Source organism: Carcharodon carcharias, chromosome 5 (genome assembly GCF_017639515.1).
Source record: "Carcharodon carcharias isolate sCarCar2 chromosome 5, sCarCar2.pri, whole genome shotgun sequence".
Classification (NCBI taxonomy): domain Eukaryota; kingdom Metazoa; phylum Chordata; class Chondrichthyes; order Lamniformes; family Lamnidae; genus Carcharodon; species Carcharodon carcharias.
In genome coordinates this window covers 199,155,992-199,170,179 of record NC_054471.1, presented here as the reverse complement: position 1 = coordinate 199,170,179, position 14,188 = coordinate 199,155,992, and the positions used below count along the sequence as shown (strand labels likewise).

Here is a 14,188-nt window from a genome sequence, read left to right as displayed (position 1 = left end):
AGAGGTCAGATATATCAATCCTAAGCGAAATTACTTTTGAGAGTTCCAACTCTGTCCCTATTTAGGAGGGGTACAAATCTTCCCAAAGTTTGGTAGCAGTTGCTGATTTGGGAAAAGCAGCGACAATGGTGATATGATAAGTGGAAAGATTCAGTGATTATAGAAGGGCTAATCTTGTGTTTCCTACTTTACAACAGTACTTCATTGGCTGCAAAGCGCTTTAAGAAACCCTGAGATTGTGAAAGGAGTTTTTAAAATTCCAGTTCATGCACTCTTTAGGGTAGCACTAAAACATATTGATGCTGAGTAGGGGAAGCTTTACTTTGCATCTGGTTTTGGGTTTTTTTTGACTAAAGGTTGCTTTGTTCGGACGGTGTGAACATGGAAGTACGGAGACCCCTCAGCTGGTGAACACAAAAATAAAAGTGTACAAAATCTGTTTATCTGTTGGTTCTACACATAAGTTGCCCCTTTTGTTCTCTGACTTGTTCATTCTTTATTTTATAATGTTTCTCTTTGTCCTTAATGATTTTCCTGATTTTTTTTCTTAAACTGTCTTGCCTCCCCATAATCATAATGAATGCTTCTTATTTCTTCTGGTGAGATGTGGATGCCATTGGCAAGGCCAGCATTTGTTGCCCCATCCCCAATTGCCCTTGAATGGTGTGGCTTACCCGGCCATTTCAGAGGGCAGTTAATAGTCACACTGTTGTGGATGTGCACTCACATTTAGTCCAGACCAGGTAAAGACAGCATATTCCCATCAGTGAACCAGATAGGTTTTTAACGACCATCGATGATAGCTTCATGCTCACCGTTACTGATACTAGCTTTCAATTCCAGGTTTTCTTTGTGGAATTTAAATTCCACCAGCTGCCGTGGTGGGATTTGAACTCGTGTACCCAGAGTCTTGGGATTACTAATCCCTAGACATTACCAGCATCTAGCCCCACATAACTACATTGTCAAAATTTAAAACCTTCAAAAAATGCTTTATATTGTACCTAAAGTGACAAATTAGTTATAAAGCAACAGCTGTGTTGCAATGTTACTTGTTTTTCAGTGGGTAGAGCACAAAAATAGATCTATAATGAGAATTTCTTGCCTGACTGATTTCTTTGTTTTATCTGCTGCTTCTCAGTCTTTAAGCACAAGTGATACCAAGCAGAGCAGATTGCTTCACTACAGCACCTGCTCGGTCCTCTTCATATTCCCTCTGTGACGTTTGGTCTTGTACCACATCTGCTAAATTTTGAATTCGTAAATTTTCTGGTCCTCAGTATCTCACGTAAATGTTGAGATTAAGCCCCAAACTGTCCTTAAGTATTTGCATTCTGGAATCTTAGCAGATTTATAGATTTGAAACATTTCTGTTTCAAAAAATTCAAAATTGTTTTGCGAGTTAACCTGATGTTCTATTACAGTGGAGAGGAAAGCTATGCAGAAGAAAAGGAAGATAGTTAGTGTTGATACTGATGATGAATCTGCCAGGAAAGAGAGAAAACTTGCAGGTACAAAATGTTTCTATACAAGAAATTTGAAATAACTGAGCCACATGATGTGCATAGTCCTTAACGTTAGTTTTGGACAAGTTTTGCTAAGGTGACTAAAAGTTTTCTTCCTTGTAAATTAAACTAGCTTTGCCCTAGGTTGTTTTTTTTTAATGCATTGTTCTCCCCTTCCAGATATAAATTTCTTAAGCTAAGGCTCATGATCTTTGCTGCATAATACAGTCATGAGTCCTTCAAATGTACATTGGCCCCCATTTCACATTTAGCACTAGGAACTGGCATAAATCATTACATTGTGTGCTACAGCTCCTGTATTCCAAGAATGATGATGGTTTTGGGGGTTTGTGCTGGTGCTAAAGCCCATCATGGTGCATGCAACAGATTGAGAGTTTCTATTTGTTTTCATAGTTGCCATATAAGGAGCATAACTAGTTTTAAGAGTAGCATATTCCATGGAAGCAAACCACAAACTAAAAGTAAAATGTTTCTAAAGGTGCATTTTTGGAAATAAATAAACTGCATCTCTGAGCAGACAAGAGTGATGTAATCTTTCAATTTGTAGATACACTGAGAGGAAATCTCCATGACATAGTGGCAACCTCAGCATTAGCGGCGGAACCTGTGGGGTAGAGTTGGATTCCTTGTCAAGCCAAAAATTGTTTTCAATTGAATAGAATTGGATTTGTGTCCAAAGCATTGTGTTCTGTGCACCCAAACTGTGTAGAATACCAATCTAACTCAATATTGTTCCAGCAGCTATACACAGGTCATTTGTTCATTTTTTTGCCAAGTACTGTGGCTTATTTCAGCGATTGGTATTTTCTGTTGATGAGTAACTATTGCTTAAATTATTGTATGAAGTGTGCTGCTTCAAATTGCAACATATGTATAGCCAACTGTTACTAAAATTGTGAATTTTGATATAGTGGAATAGCATGGAGTTCTCTGGATGTTTGGGTTCAAGCTCAACACAGTCTGAAGGGACATGGTCATAACTGCCTAATGTTTAGTGAAATTGGAGGGACTGGATCCGGACCGAAATAGCATAAAATTTGTGCTGATTGCACTGGGCCAAGGGTGACTGGCGTAATAAGCTGAAGATGTCTCACTGCTGCAGTGGGAGATATGCAGTTCTGATATTGGAGCTACAACATATTTAAAACATCAGATTGGAGAGAGCATTCTTCTGCAATTAGCCCATACTGTGACCTAGGAACTTATATCAAAAGGGTAGACTTAGAATTACACCAATGTCCTCCTTTAATCTAAAATTTTGGGCATGGAAAAAGGAGAAAAGTCCTTTTATCAAAAAGAAATTGAGCCGGGATGCGTTTTTGATCATCCCATCAATGCTTAGAAATGTTTATTGGTGGCACTGGCAGTTTCCAATGTGGACATAAAAATTTATAATACAAAAATTGGCACAAGTGTGAGAGAAAAATGTGGCAATAAAATAAGGTTTCGGAAAGAGGAAATAGGAGCAGGAATAAAATTAGTATATGTGAGTTCAAAAGGGAGACTGAATCATGGGCTGAATTTTAGGCCCGTACCCCACACATACAAAGAAATGATGGTTCCGAATCAACCAATGTTAAACAAGGCCACCCTGTTTGGAGTTATAACGTGCTCCAATTGGCCTTCAGGAGGTGAGGGTGGGACTTCTGCCCCTCAGTGGGAGGAAGTCCTGCCCTCGACACTTGCTAGCTAATCTGATCGGTCAGCAACTCCCAACAGTTCCAGCCACGCTAGAAATGGTAGGCAGGCTCCAGGTCCAATTAGCTCAGGTGCTCTAACCACCCTCAACTTGAAATTTAAGCTTGGGTCTGGAAATCATGGCCAGCAGTGAAGGAACGGTGCTCGCAGTTTGCTACTCTAACAACTGCAAACAGTTTTTGAGGGCTTTCCAATGTAGAGTTGCTCCATCGGACTTCTAACCCAGCGTGACGCCCTCTACAGGGTGTGCAAGCAACAGCAAGGCTCATCAATCAGTCAGATTGAAGAATCTCAGAGCCACGCAGAGTTTAAGCCAGGAATTATAGATTTAGATTCAAATCGTGGACAGGAATTCAAATAATTAGGAAAGGAAGATGGGATTGAGATAGAAGGAGAAACTAAAAAATTTCTTTGAAACCTGGGACACTGATTCTGCGGGAATGATGCGCCACACCTGTAAAATTACATTTTCTGCACCAAAGTGGTTGTTTGGCAGCAATTATGATTGATTGTGCCATTGGAAGTTAATTTACCCCTGAATGCACAAGCCCCAATTTTTTTCTGATGTGTTAATTGGGTAATTAGTAGGCAAGTACAGCAACTTCACAGCCTTGCATTGATTTCAGTGCCCAGCAAGGGACTGTGGAGGACCAGGATAACTCTGACTGACTGTAACTATTGGATTTCCCTGTTTAACTGCACACATCTGTACTCTAAAAGTTGCTGTCCGATTTACTTCATTACAACAACGAGCATTGTTAACCTCACTGTTATTCTTGATGCATAATCCAGGTCCTTGTGTTAATTCTGTATTTACTGCCAAATGAGATAGATTGTCACATGAATAAAAGAATTGTCTGACATCTTGTGGTGCTTCAGTGATTACTCCAATACAGTTTTCGGACTGCCTGTTTATCTAGTAATCTCATGTGACTTGTGTGTAATAAGGCATACTTTTTTTTGTGGTGTTAGTTTAAAATACTGAGCATGGATATTTATTACTATTTAAAATTAATGTTATTTTTTTATTTACAGTAACAAATAAACATGCTAAAAAGAGAAAATCCTTTAAACTCAAAGCAAAAGCACAGGGTTCAAAATCTAGAAATCGCTCTCGGTATGTGAGAAAGGACCCCCCTTCGTATCCAGCAGGTATGAGGTAAATGCTGCTATGTTGAAAGTAACTTGTTGTGGCAAAGCTGCACTATTGTTTTAAGCATTTCTGCTGAGGTTTATATTTCCAGTAGGGATGCTTATGGACATATACATCATTTAAGAGATCGCTTTACTAGTCTGCAAACTATGTTATGCGGTATGGTAGCGAGCATCAACCTGTCAAAGGGAGCTGTCAAGGCATTTAAAAGCCTTGCCCTTTAAAACTTTGGGGGAAAAAATGTGTGGAATTTTTTTTAAAGAAAAGATTGTTTGCTATTTCACGCTGTCTGTTGACATAAGCCTGAGGGTTTTCATAACTGGATTAGGGCTGCATGGCTGATATCACAACCGCCCATCATCACAGCAGGGTGCCAGTTTGATTGACAGCTACAAGTGGTTATAGAATATTCAATGTGGGACTGTGAATTCCAAAGTTTGTTGTTATAAGGCTTTGTTTAATTGAAGGAATGTAAATATAGTAACTGGGTTTTTAATAAATGAGTTTTTTTCGATATAATGAAGTCTGCAATAGCCACTTTATAAAACTTTATCTCATCTCTGCATGGGTTCCATGGTGCACACTAGGTGAGTTGTCATGGGAGGTGTAAGGGCAAAGGGTGTGGGAAGGGCATGGAGGTTATAAAGGGCCATGGGGGATTGGCTGAGGGCATAGGTTGGCATGGATGGGGCATGGTGAGTGTGCAGAGAGGTGAGAGCTGGAGGGACGTTTCGTGTTTTAACCTTTACTGTTTTAAACTTTGGACACAGTGGTGGAGCCCCGAGGCAGGCCTTGTGCCCAGCTAGTCTCTGTACCCGGCATCCTACATGGCTCTCCCCAGGCATGCTCACCCCAACCCCTAATGCAGCCCACCTCCACCGAAAATCCAATATCTGGGCACCCGTTTTTAAAAGTCGGACTCACGGAGCCAGGAATTCTCCTGTCTCTGTGCACCTGACCCAGAAGCGAAAACCTGGACCCTAGAATCACTGACAGCAGCTCCTGGATTTTTGTGTTTAACTGCTCACATGTGGACTCCAGAAGGTGATGCCAGTTTCAGAGGAGTAATGATGACAATTGCTGACAGTTTAGCCGTCGATTACTGCCCCAAAACCTGGGAAACTGTGTCTCTCCTCCTCACTTTATTATTACTACTGCTACCAACAATCTTCACCTCTCTGGGATTCGTCACATCTCTGAGGTTCCCTTCTAAAACCTTTTCCATTACCAATAGCTCTCCCCAGTTTCCAGAGCTTTCTCAAATCCTGCTTCCTCAATCACACATTTGGTTACTTCCAGCGACCTATTCTCCAAGTGCCTTGTCACCTTTCACTAAATTAAAGGTGCTATATAAATGTAATTTGTTAGATTACTGTAAGTTGATTAGTAATGATTATTGGGGGGGTGGGGGGGGTGGTTTGTACTCTGCATACTATTTAGAGGAATGCTGTCTCAAACATTGCCAAAACTGAGGAAGGCAGCTTCTGCAACGTGATTTTAAAATCTACACAAACTCTGAAAGATGAAATATATAAGGAGTTCCGAATGCTGCAGTTTCAAATATGTACATTCTGATTGTTGCAGTAACGACTTTGCCACTGATAATTATAAGGTACTTGTCACTAGGGGGCACTGTTGTCTAACTTTTATTGCTTTCGGTGATTAAAGTGACACAATTTTCAGAACGTTTGAGAGACCAGTGGAGGCCGGGGTCATTGAATTTATACAAGGCTGAGTTAGACTCTTGATTGACAAGGGAGTCCAGGGTTATGAGGGATAGACAGAAAAGTCGAGCTGAGGCCACAATCCGATCGGTCATGATCCTATTGATTGGCAGAGCAGACTGGAAGTGCCAAGTGACCTACTCCTAAGTCCTGTGCTTGGCCTGTAGCTATTGCTGGAAGTACATTTTCTAGTGGTGGACTGCCCCACATTGATTTCGAAGGCTTATTCAATTCCACTTCATCTTTTGTAAACTCAACTGTAGGTAATGCGTTTGTCAACTTTTGTCTGATTCTGATTGATCCAGTAGATTGATCCATAGCAATCTGGAATGTTACGGGATTTGATCCATGGTGTTTGCACAGCTCTCTACACCAGCTCAATCCAAAATTCATTCAACTGCTGCACTGTCTCCCTTTAGCGTGCATCTCCAAATATTTATCCATTTATCTATTAATAGACAAAATGGTCTGTACCTCAACTGTTCCCTATGCCAAAGCATCCTGTGCTGTCTAAGTCTGTATAAAGCTGTCTTAAACACCCTCTCTAAACATTTTTATTTGATCACCCCTCTTTACTAACTCCCCAACCATTTGATCAAAATCCTTCATTAAAAAATGCTATTTACTCTCCAGCTTCTTTGCTCCAGTGGAAATAGTCCTTGTATTTCGAACCTCTCCTCATGATTATAGTTCACCATCTCTAGTCTCACCCTGGCAGATTTAGTCTGTGAATGCCATTTAGATTTGATGCAGAGGGAGCTTGTTGGCTTCACCTAGAGTTATGTACGTGTGGAGTGTGCGGGTGGGATTGAGTGTCGCTGTTTGCAGCAGCTTGAGCTTTGGGTAAGCAGGGCTGAGCTCCATATCAATGTTGGTGGTATCCCACGTGAAGAGTTACCAACGTGTGTGAGAGAGATGAAAGTTTACGATGTGCATATCAGGAATGAGCTAAGTGGAAGGGATTATTGGCTTCCTCTCCTTCCATCTGTTTACTGGTTCCCCTCTTTGATCTGGCTTTCTTCTCGTAATAAGAGGTGGCTGGGGAAGCAAATAAAACGCACTGAGTATGTGTAAAGGGTCTGTTACCTTGGCAATACGCTGGCTCGGTAGGGCATGTGTAGCTGTGCCTTGCCTGTTTGAAAAGGTCACCAGCCATTACTACTTTAATATCCTTTCTGTAACTGGGTGCCCAAAACTGCTTAGAATACTCTAAATGTGATCTAACCAGTGGCTTGCACAATCTGATCAGTTCATTTCATTTTATTCTTCTACTAAAAGTGCTCAAAGCTGGGTACTGCATTCTGTGGACTAACCAATAGTTTTTATAGGTTTGACATTGCTTTTCTTTTTTTTTGCCAAGCTTTTGGTATAGAGTAAAAGAGATGAGTTTTAGGGAGCATCTTAAAGTTGGAAAGAGAGCCAGAGGAGTTTGGGGAGGGAATTCCAGAGCTTATAACCTTGGTAACTATAGACATGACTCCCATTAGTGAAGCAATTAAAATCTGGATGCACAAGAGGCCAAAAATGAAGGAACATAAATACCTCAGAAGGTTGTCATGCTGGAGGAGATGACGGAGATAGGGAGGGGCTACGCCATGAAGGGTTTTGAAAACAAGTATGAGAATCTTAAAATCAAGGGATTCCATCGCCATGTGCCAGTGTAGGTCAGCAGAAACAGGAGTGGTAGGTGGAGCGGGACTTGGTGCAAGTTAGGGTATGGGCAGCAGTTCTGGATGACTTCAAGTGTTTAGAGGCTAGGAAATGGGAGGTAGGCCAAGAGGGTGTTGAGTTACTCAAGTCTTGAGGTAATGAAGGCGTGGTTGAGGGTTTCAGCAGCAGATGAGGTGAGGTAGGGGCAGTGTCCAGTAATGTTACGGAGGTGTAAATAGGTGGTCTTGATGATGACACAGATATGTTGTCATAAGTCCATATTGGGATCAAATATGACACCAAGGTTACGATCAGTTTGGCTGGGTCTCGCACAATGACCAGAGATAAGAATGGAGTCAGGGACTAGGATACAAAGTTTGTGGTGGGAACCAAAGATGATGGCTTCAGTCTTCCCAATATTTCGTGGGATAGGTGAAGGAGGAGAGATGTGGCAGAAGCAGCTGAACAGATGATCTGAACCTTAGTGACGAAGACAAACGTGAGCTCCTTGCACTTGTTGGAGGTGAAGGTGGATGAGACGAGTTTAAGAAGATGGTTTGCAGTAGAAAAGAAACCTGGTGGTATTGTTCCAGGATGATCCTGGAATAGTGAGAAGCTTCAGCAGACAAGAGCGGGACCCAATCGTGCTTTGTGATCTGGTAGTGAATGGCTACATAAGTTAGCTGTCATATCCATTCGAGTCTGCATTCCTTCAACATAAGGGAGCAGAGGCTGGCCAAACCAGGGAAACAGCGAGGTTGAGAGGGTGTAATGTGGACGAGGCCATCAAATGTGGAAGTAAGAGCACGATCGAGGAGATCAGTAGCTGCAGATGTGGTGAATGGAGAGCCCAAGGTTAGACAAGTGGGAATTTTGAAGTGTTGTAAGTGAATTGGAAAATAACATTTTCTGGGGCAGACAAAGGAGGGGATAGGGTTGAAAGGAAGAAATTGGGATGTGGGTGGAGAGTGGTATGGAACAAATAATAATCTTTTTCAGTGATTGGCACCATGGAAGTAACGAGGACACTTAAGATGGCCAGGTCAAGGGGAGCTGTGAATATAGGCTGGCGAGTTTAAATATTGGGGAGTGATTAGGGGAGGATATGAGGGCAGTGACCTCGGGGGGAGAGACAGCCTGATGAATTGAGATGGAGGTTCAAATCGCCGAGGATGAGAAGTGACTCGGTCCAGAGGCTGAGGGAGGATAGCGGTAAAAATCTCTGAGTAAATGTTTTAGTGTATTTGAGCGGGCAGTAAAGAACAAGGATTTTAAATGAGATGAGGGAGTGGAACAAGCTGAAACGTTGAAAGGTGGCAAAAATGCCAGAAGAGTAGAGGGACTGACCAAGGTGTGACTTGGTGATAAGAACCGTGACAGTCTGGACAGGCCAATGGTCCAGAGTAGGAGTTGATAGTAGAATAAAGGTCAATGCTGTCTAAAAGCAAAATAGCAGAATGCGTAAACAGCAGAATAAAGGTCAATGCTGTCTGGAAACAAAATAACATGAGAACAAGATACAATCTGGCACTTGGGACTGGGGGGGTTGGAATCTGGAATGGAGGACAGCATTCATGGTCTGAAATTGTTGAACTCCATGTTGAGGCCAGAATGCTATAAAGTGCCTAATTGGAATTTGAGGTGCTATTCCTCCAGTTGCATTGGGCTTCACTGGAACATTATAGCAGGTTAAGGACAGAAACATGGGCATGAGAGCAAGATGGTGAATTGAAATAGCGAGAGACAGGAAGGTCGGTCATGCTTGTGGACTGAGTGAGGGTGACTGTTATGCATAACACCCAGTCTATGTTTGGTCTCCCCAGTGTAGAGGAGACCACATTGTGAGCAGTGAATACAGTACACTAAATTGAAAGTACAAATAAATCACTGCTTCACCTGGAATAAGTGTTTGAGGCCTTAGACAGTGAGAAGGGAGGAGGTAAAGGAGCAGGTGATACACCTCCTGTGATTGCTTGAGAAGGGGAGGAGGTATTGGGGGTGATAGAGGAGTGGTCCTTTCGGAATGCTGATAAGGGAGGGGAAGATTCGTTTGGTTGTGGCATCATGCTGGAGTTTACAGAAATGGCAGAGGATAACCCTTTGAATCTGAACTTCCCTGGTAGATCAGTCATTTAAGCCTGTTCCTGCCCCACTGAACTGATTTTTCCCGATATCAATTTTTTTTCCCCTTGTCCAGTCTCTCCCCACCTACAACTGTGATTCTTCTGATGCCCTTTTTCACTTTAACAAGTTCCAGTTTCCTTGCCCTAACCATCTCCTCTTCAGCGTGAATGCCCAGTCTCTCTACAGCCCCAGCCCCACCCAGGACAGCCTGAAGACTCTCTGCTTCTTCCTCAAACAAAGACCCAACCTGTCTCCATCCAACACCCTGCTGGACTTGTTCTCACAGTGAACAATTTCTCCTTTTATTTCGGGGGAGTGAGAGGAATTCAGGATGTTGCTATGGGCACCTACATGGTTCTGAGCTATGCCTGCCTTTTTATGGAATATGTGGAACATTCCTTATTTCAGTCCTACTCGGTGGTGGGGGAGGTGGACTTTGTCAACTCTTTCTGGTACACTGCCTGTATCAGTGCCATGTCCTGCTCTCATCCTGAACTGGAAAATGTATTTAATTTTGCCTGCAATTTCCACCCATTTCTCGCCATCGCATGGTCTAACCTTTGACTCTTCCTGGATTTCCAGAAGGCCTTTGACAAGGTGCCGCACAGGAGGCTGCTCAGTAAGATAAGAGCCCATGGTGTTAGAGGCAAGGTACTAGCATGGATAGAAGATTGGCTGTCTGGCAGGAGGCAGAGAGTGGGGATAAGGGGGTCCTTCTCAGGATGGCAGCCGGTGACTAGTGGAGTTCCGCAGGGGTCAGTGTTGGGACCACAACTTTTCACTTTATACATTAATGATCTAGATGAAGGAACTGAGGGCATCGTGGCTAAGTTTGCAGATGATACAAAGAGAGGTGGAGGGACAGGTAGTATTGAGGAGGCGGGGAGGCTGCAGAAGGATTTGGACAGGTTAGGAGAATGGGCAAAGAAGTGGCAGATGGAATACAACGTGGGGAAGTGTGAGGTCATGCACTTTGGTAGGAAGAATAGAGGCATAGACTATTTTCCAAATGGGGAGAGAATTCAGAAATCTGGAGTGCAAAGGGACTTGGGAGTCCTAGTCCAGGATTGGCTTAAGGTTAACTTGCAGGTTGAGTCAGTAGTTAGGAAGGCAAATGTAATGTTGGCATTTATTTCGAGAGGACTAGAATATAAAAGCAGGGGTGTGCTGCTGAGGCTTTATAAGGCTATGGTCAGACCACATTTAGAATATTGTGAGCAATTTTGGGCCCCGTATCTCAGGAAGGATGTTCTGGCCCTGGAGGGGTCCAGAGGAGGTTCACGAGAACGATCCCAGGAATGAAAGGCTTAACATATGAGGAACGTTTGAGGACTCTGGGTCTATACTCGATGGAGTTTAGAAGGATGAGGGGGGATCTGATTGAAACTTACAGAATACTGAAAGGCCTGGATAGAGTGTACGTGGGGAAGATGTTTCCATTAGTAGGAGAGACTAGGACCCGAGGGCACAGCCTCAGAGTAAAGGGAAGACCTTTTAGAACAGAGATGAGGAGAAACTTCTTTAGCCAGAGAGTGGTGAATCTATGGAATTCATTGCCACAGCAGGGTGTGGAGGCCAGGTCATTGAGTGTATTTAAGACGGAGATAGATAGGTTCTTGATTGGTAAGGGGATCAAAGGTTAAAGGTTACGGGGAGAAGGCGGGAGAATGGGGTTGAGAAACCATGATTGAATGGCGGAGCAGACTTGATGGGCCGAATGGCCTAATTTCTGTTCCTATGTCTTATGGTCTTCCCTTACCTGACTTCTGTCTCCTCCAACATTCCCCAAGCCTGAATTCAACTGAACAGCCTTTCCCACCACCTCCAGCATGATGACCCCGCCAAACACATCCTCCCCTCCCCTTTTAGCATTCCAAATGGACCATTACCTTCACAACACGCTGAACGTTTCTGAACAGGGGTGTTACGTTGGCAATCCAACAGTCCTCTGCTGCAACTCTCGTGTGCAGTGATGTTTGAAAGGTTGTGATCAAGGCACTCATGTCCTCACTGGCTTCCTTCAGCATTCTGGGATGCAGACCGTCAAAACCTGGCGCCTTTCCCACTTAGGTTTCCACCAGTTTGTTCCAAAGAAATTACTTGTCTATTACCATTCTATCAAATTATTCCAGCTGCTCCTCTTGTGGTTTAATTCCTACTGACACTCTTCTGTGAAATCAATACTTATTTAGTATATCTACCATTTCTACCACCCTCCATAAAATTATCCTTTTCAACTCTAATAGGTTCAGCCCTTATCTATTTTACTTTCTACACGAGTTTATAAAATCCTCTACTATTTTCCTTTATTGCCGGTCAGTCTTTCTACATATGCTCTGTCAGTCTTTGTCATCTTTTGATCCTTCCTCTCTCTCTCTCTCTCTTCTGGGTTTCACTTGGTTTTATTTTGTATTATTAGCCTTAGATTTGTAATACACCTTTTTTTATCCCCCCCTGAAATCTCACTTATTGCTGTGCTCATTTGAGCAACTTGAGCTTTTACTGCACTCGTTTGGGAAAGGGAAGGAGAGACTTGAAAGATGATAGTTCCTGAAATTGGTTAATGCCTGAAATCCATTTCAACTTTAAAAATATAGATTTATTTTCATTAGATGGCGTAAGTTTTAACTGTGATTGGATTTAATTTATAGGCAGTCAGGAGGAACACTGGTACCTGGAAATTCTGGAAAAAGGAAAGATTACATGCCCTACTTGTAAGGCGGTCATGAGGAAGACAGTAGAAGGATTGAAAAAACACATGGCAAACTGCAAAGAGGTGCTTATTTCATGGTGTAACGTCTCTTTTTTTATTTATGGGATGCAAATGTCGCTGGCTAGGCCAGCATTTATTGCCCATCCCTAATTGCCCTTGTTCAGAGGGCATTGAAGAGTCAACTACGTTGCTGTGGGTCTGGAGTCACGTGTAGGCCAGACCAGGTAAGGACGTTAGTGAACCAGATGGGTTTTTGCAACAACCAACAATGGTTTCATGGTGATAAAAACAGTTCTGTCGAAGGGTCATGAGGACTCGAAACGTCAACTCTTTTCTTCTCCGCCGATGCTGCCAGACCTGCTGAGTTTTTCCAGGTAATTCTGTTTTTGTAATGGTTTCATGGTCATCATTAGACTTTTTAATTCCAGATCCATAGTCCAATTCGAACCCAGGTCCCCAGAGAATTACCCAGGGTCTCTGGATTACTAGTCCAGTGACAATACCACTACTCTCCCTGCGAGAATGGAATTAAGTTTTGTCACAACCTGCTACAAACTGGATCAAGTAACTGCAAACATTAATTGATGTGTGGTAGTGTTGTTACTCACTGCACTACAACTGTTGCATGCAGTTTATTTGCAAAGTAGGGATTTGACGGTAACAAATGCAGTAGCCGTTATTTTGAGCTGTACCTTCAACCCACTTCATGTGACTCCTCACTTCAGTGGTATAGATATACATTGGAAGCTGACTGATGTCAGGAACTTTATATCAGCTTCTTTCCACTGAGCATGGTGCATGTATGCGCCAATGCTTCTGTTTGCTTTAAAGTTGGTTGCTGAAGTGTATATCACTGTTGTACCATAGGAACTGTCGTAGCCAGTTTGCAAATATCAAGGTATCATGAACGCAATAATAGCCAGATAACCTGATTTTTAATTAAGTTGGTTGAGGGATAAATGTTGGCTAGCTTACTAGGGAAAAACTTCCTTACTCTTCGTGAAATAGCGCCATGGCATCTTTTACAGCCTCTCTTAAGAGAGCAGGCAGATCTCACTGTCTCGTTGTCATTTGTTACCTTTAGAATTGACTATTCCAAAGCAGTCCTGGCTGGTCTCCCACATTCTACACTCTGTGAGCATAAGGTCAAGCAAAGCTCTGCTGCCCATGTCTTAATTCACACCAAGTCCCATTCCCCTGCCTCCCCTCTGTTCGCTGACCTACATTGACACCCGGTCAAGCAATGTCTTGATTTTAGAATCTTTATCTTTGTTCTCAAATCCATCCATGGCTTTGCCCCTCCCTATCTCTGTAACCCCCCCTCCAGTCCCACAACCCACCAAGAAACCTGTGCTTGTCTAACTCTGGCCTTTTGAGAATCCCTGATTTTAATCACCCCGCCATTGGTGACCATGCCTTCAGTTGCTTAGGCCTCAAACTCTGCAATTCCCTCCCTCCATCTCTCTACCTTGCTTTCTTTAAGGCACTCCTTTAAAACCTACCCCTAAGATCAAGCCTTCGGTGAACTAATATCTCCTTGTGTGTGGCTCTGTATCATATTTTGTTTCAGAAGGCTTCTGTGAAGCGCCTTGGAACGTTT

General features: G+C 42.8%; 1 protein-coding gene across 2 annotated transcripts in view; it reads left to right on the top strand.

Moving 5' to 3' along the window:
• Positions 1 to 14,188, top strand: part of znf512 (zinc finger protein 512) — a 41,987-nt gene that overhangs the window by 15,034 nt on the left and 12,765 nt on the right. For both annotated transcript variants that reach the window (XM_041188336.1, XM_041188335.1), the window contains exons 6-8: positions 1,425 to 1,511; positions 4,260 to 4,376; positions 12,527 to 12,651. In XM_041188336.1, coding sequence (XP_041044270.1) covers positions 1,425 to 1,511; positions 4,260 to 4,376; positions 12,527 to 12,651 — 329 coding nt within the window. The remainder of the gene's footprint in view (positions 1 to 1,424; positions 1,512 to 4,259; positions 4,377 to 12,526; positions 12,652 to 14,188) is intronic.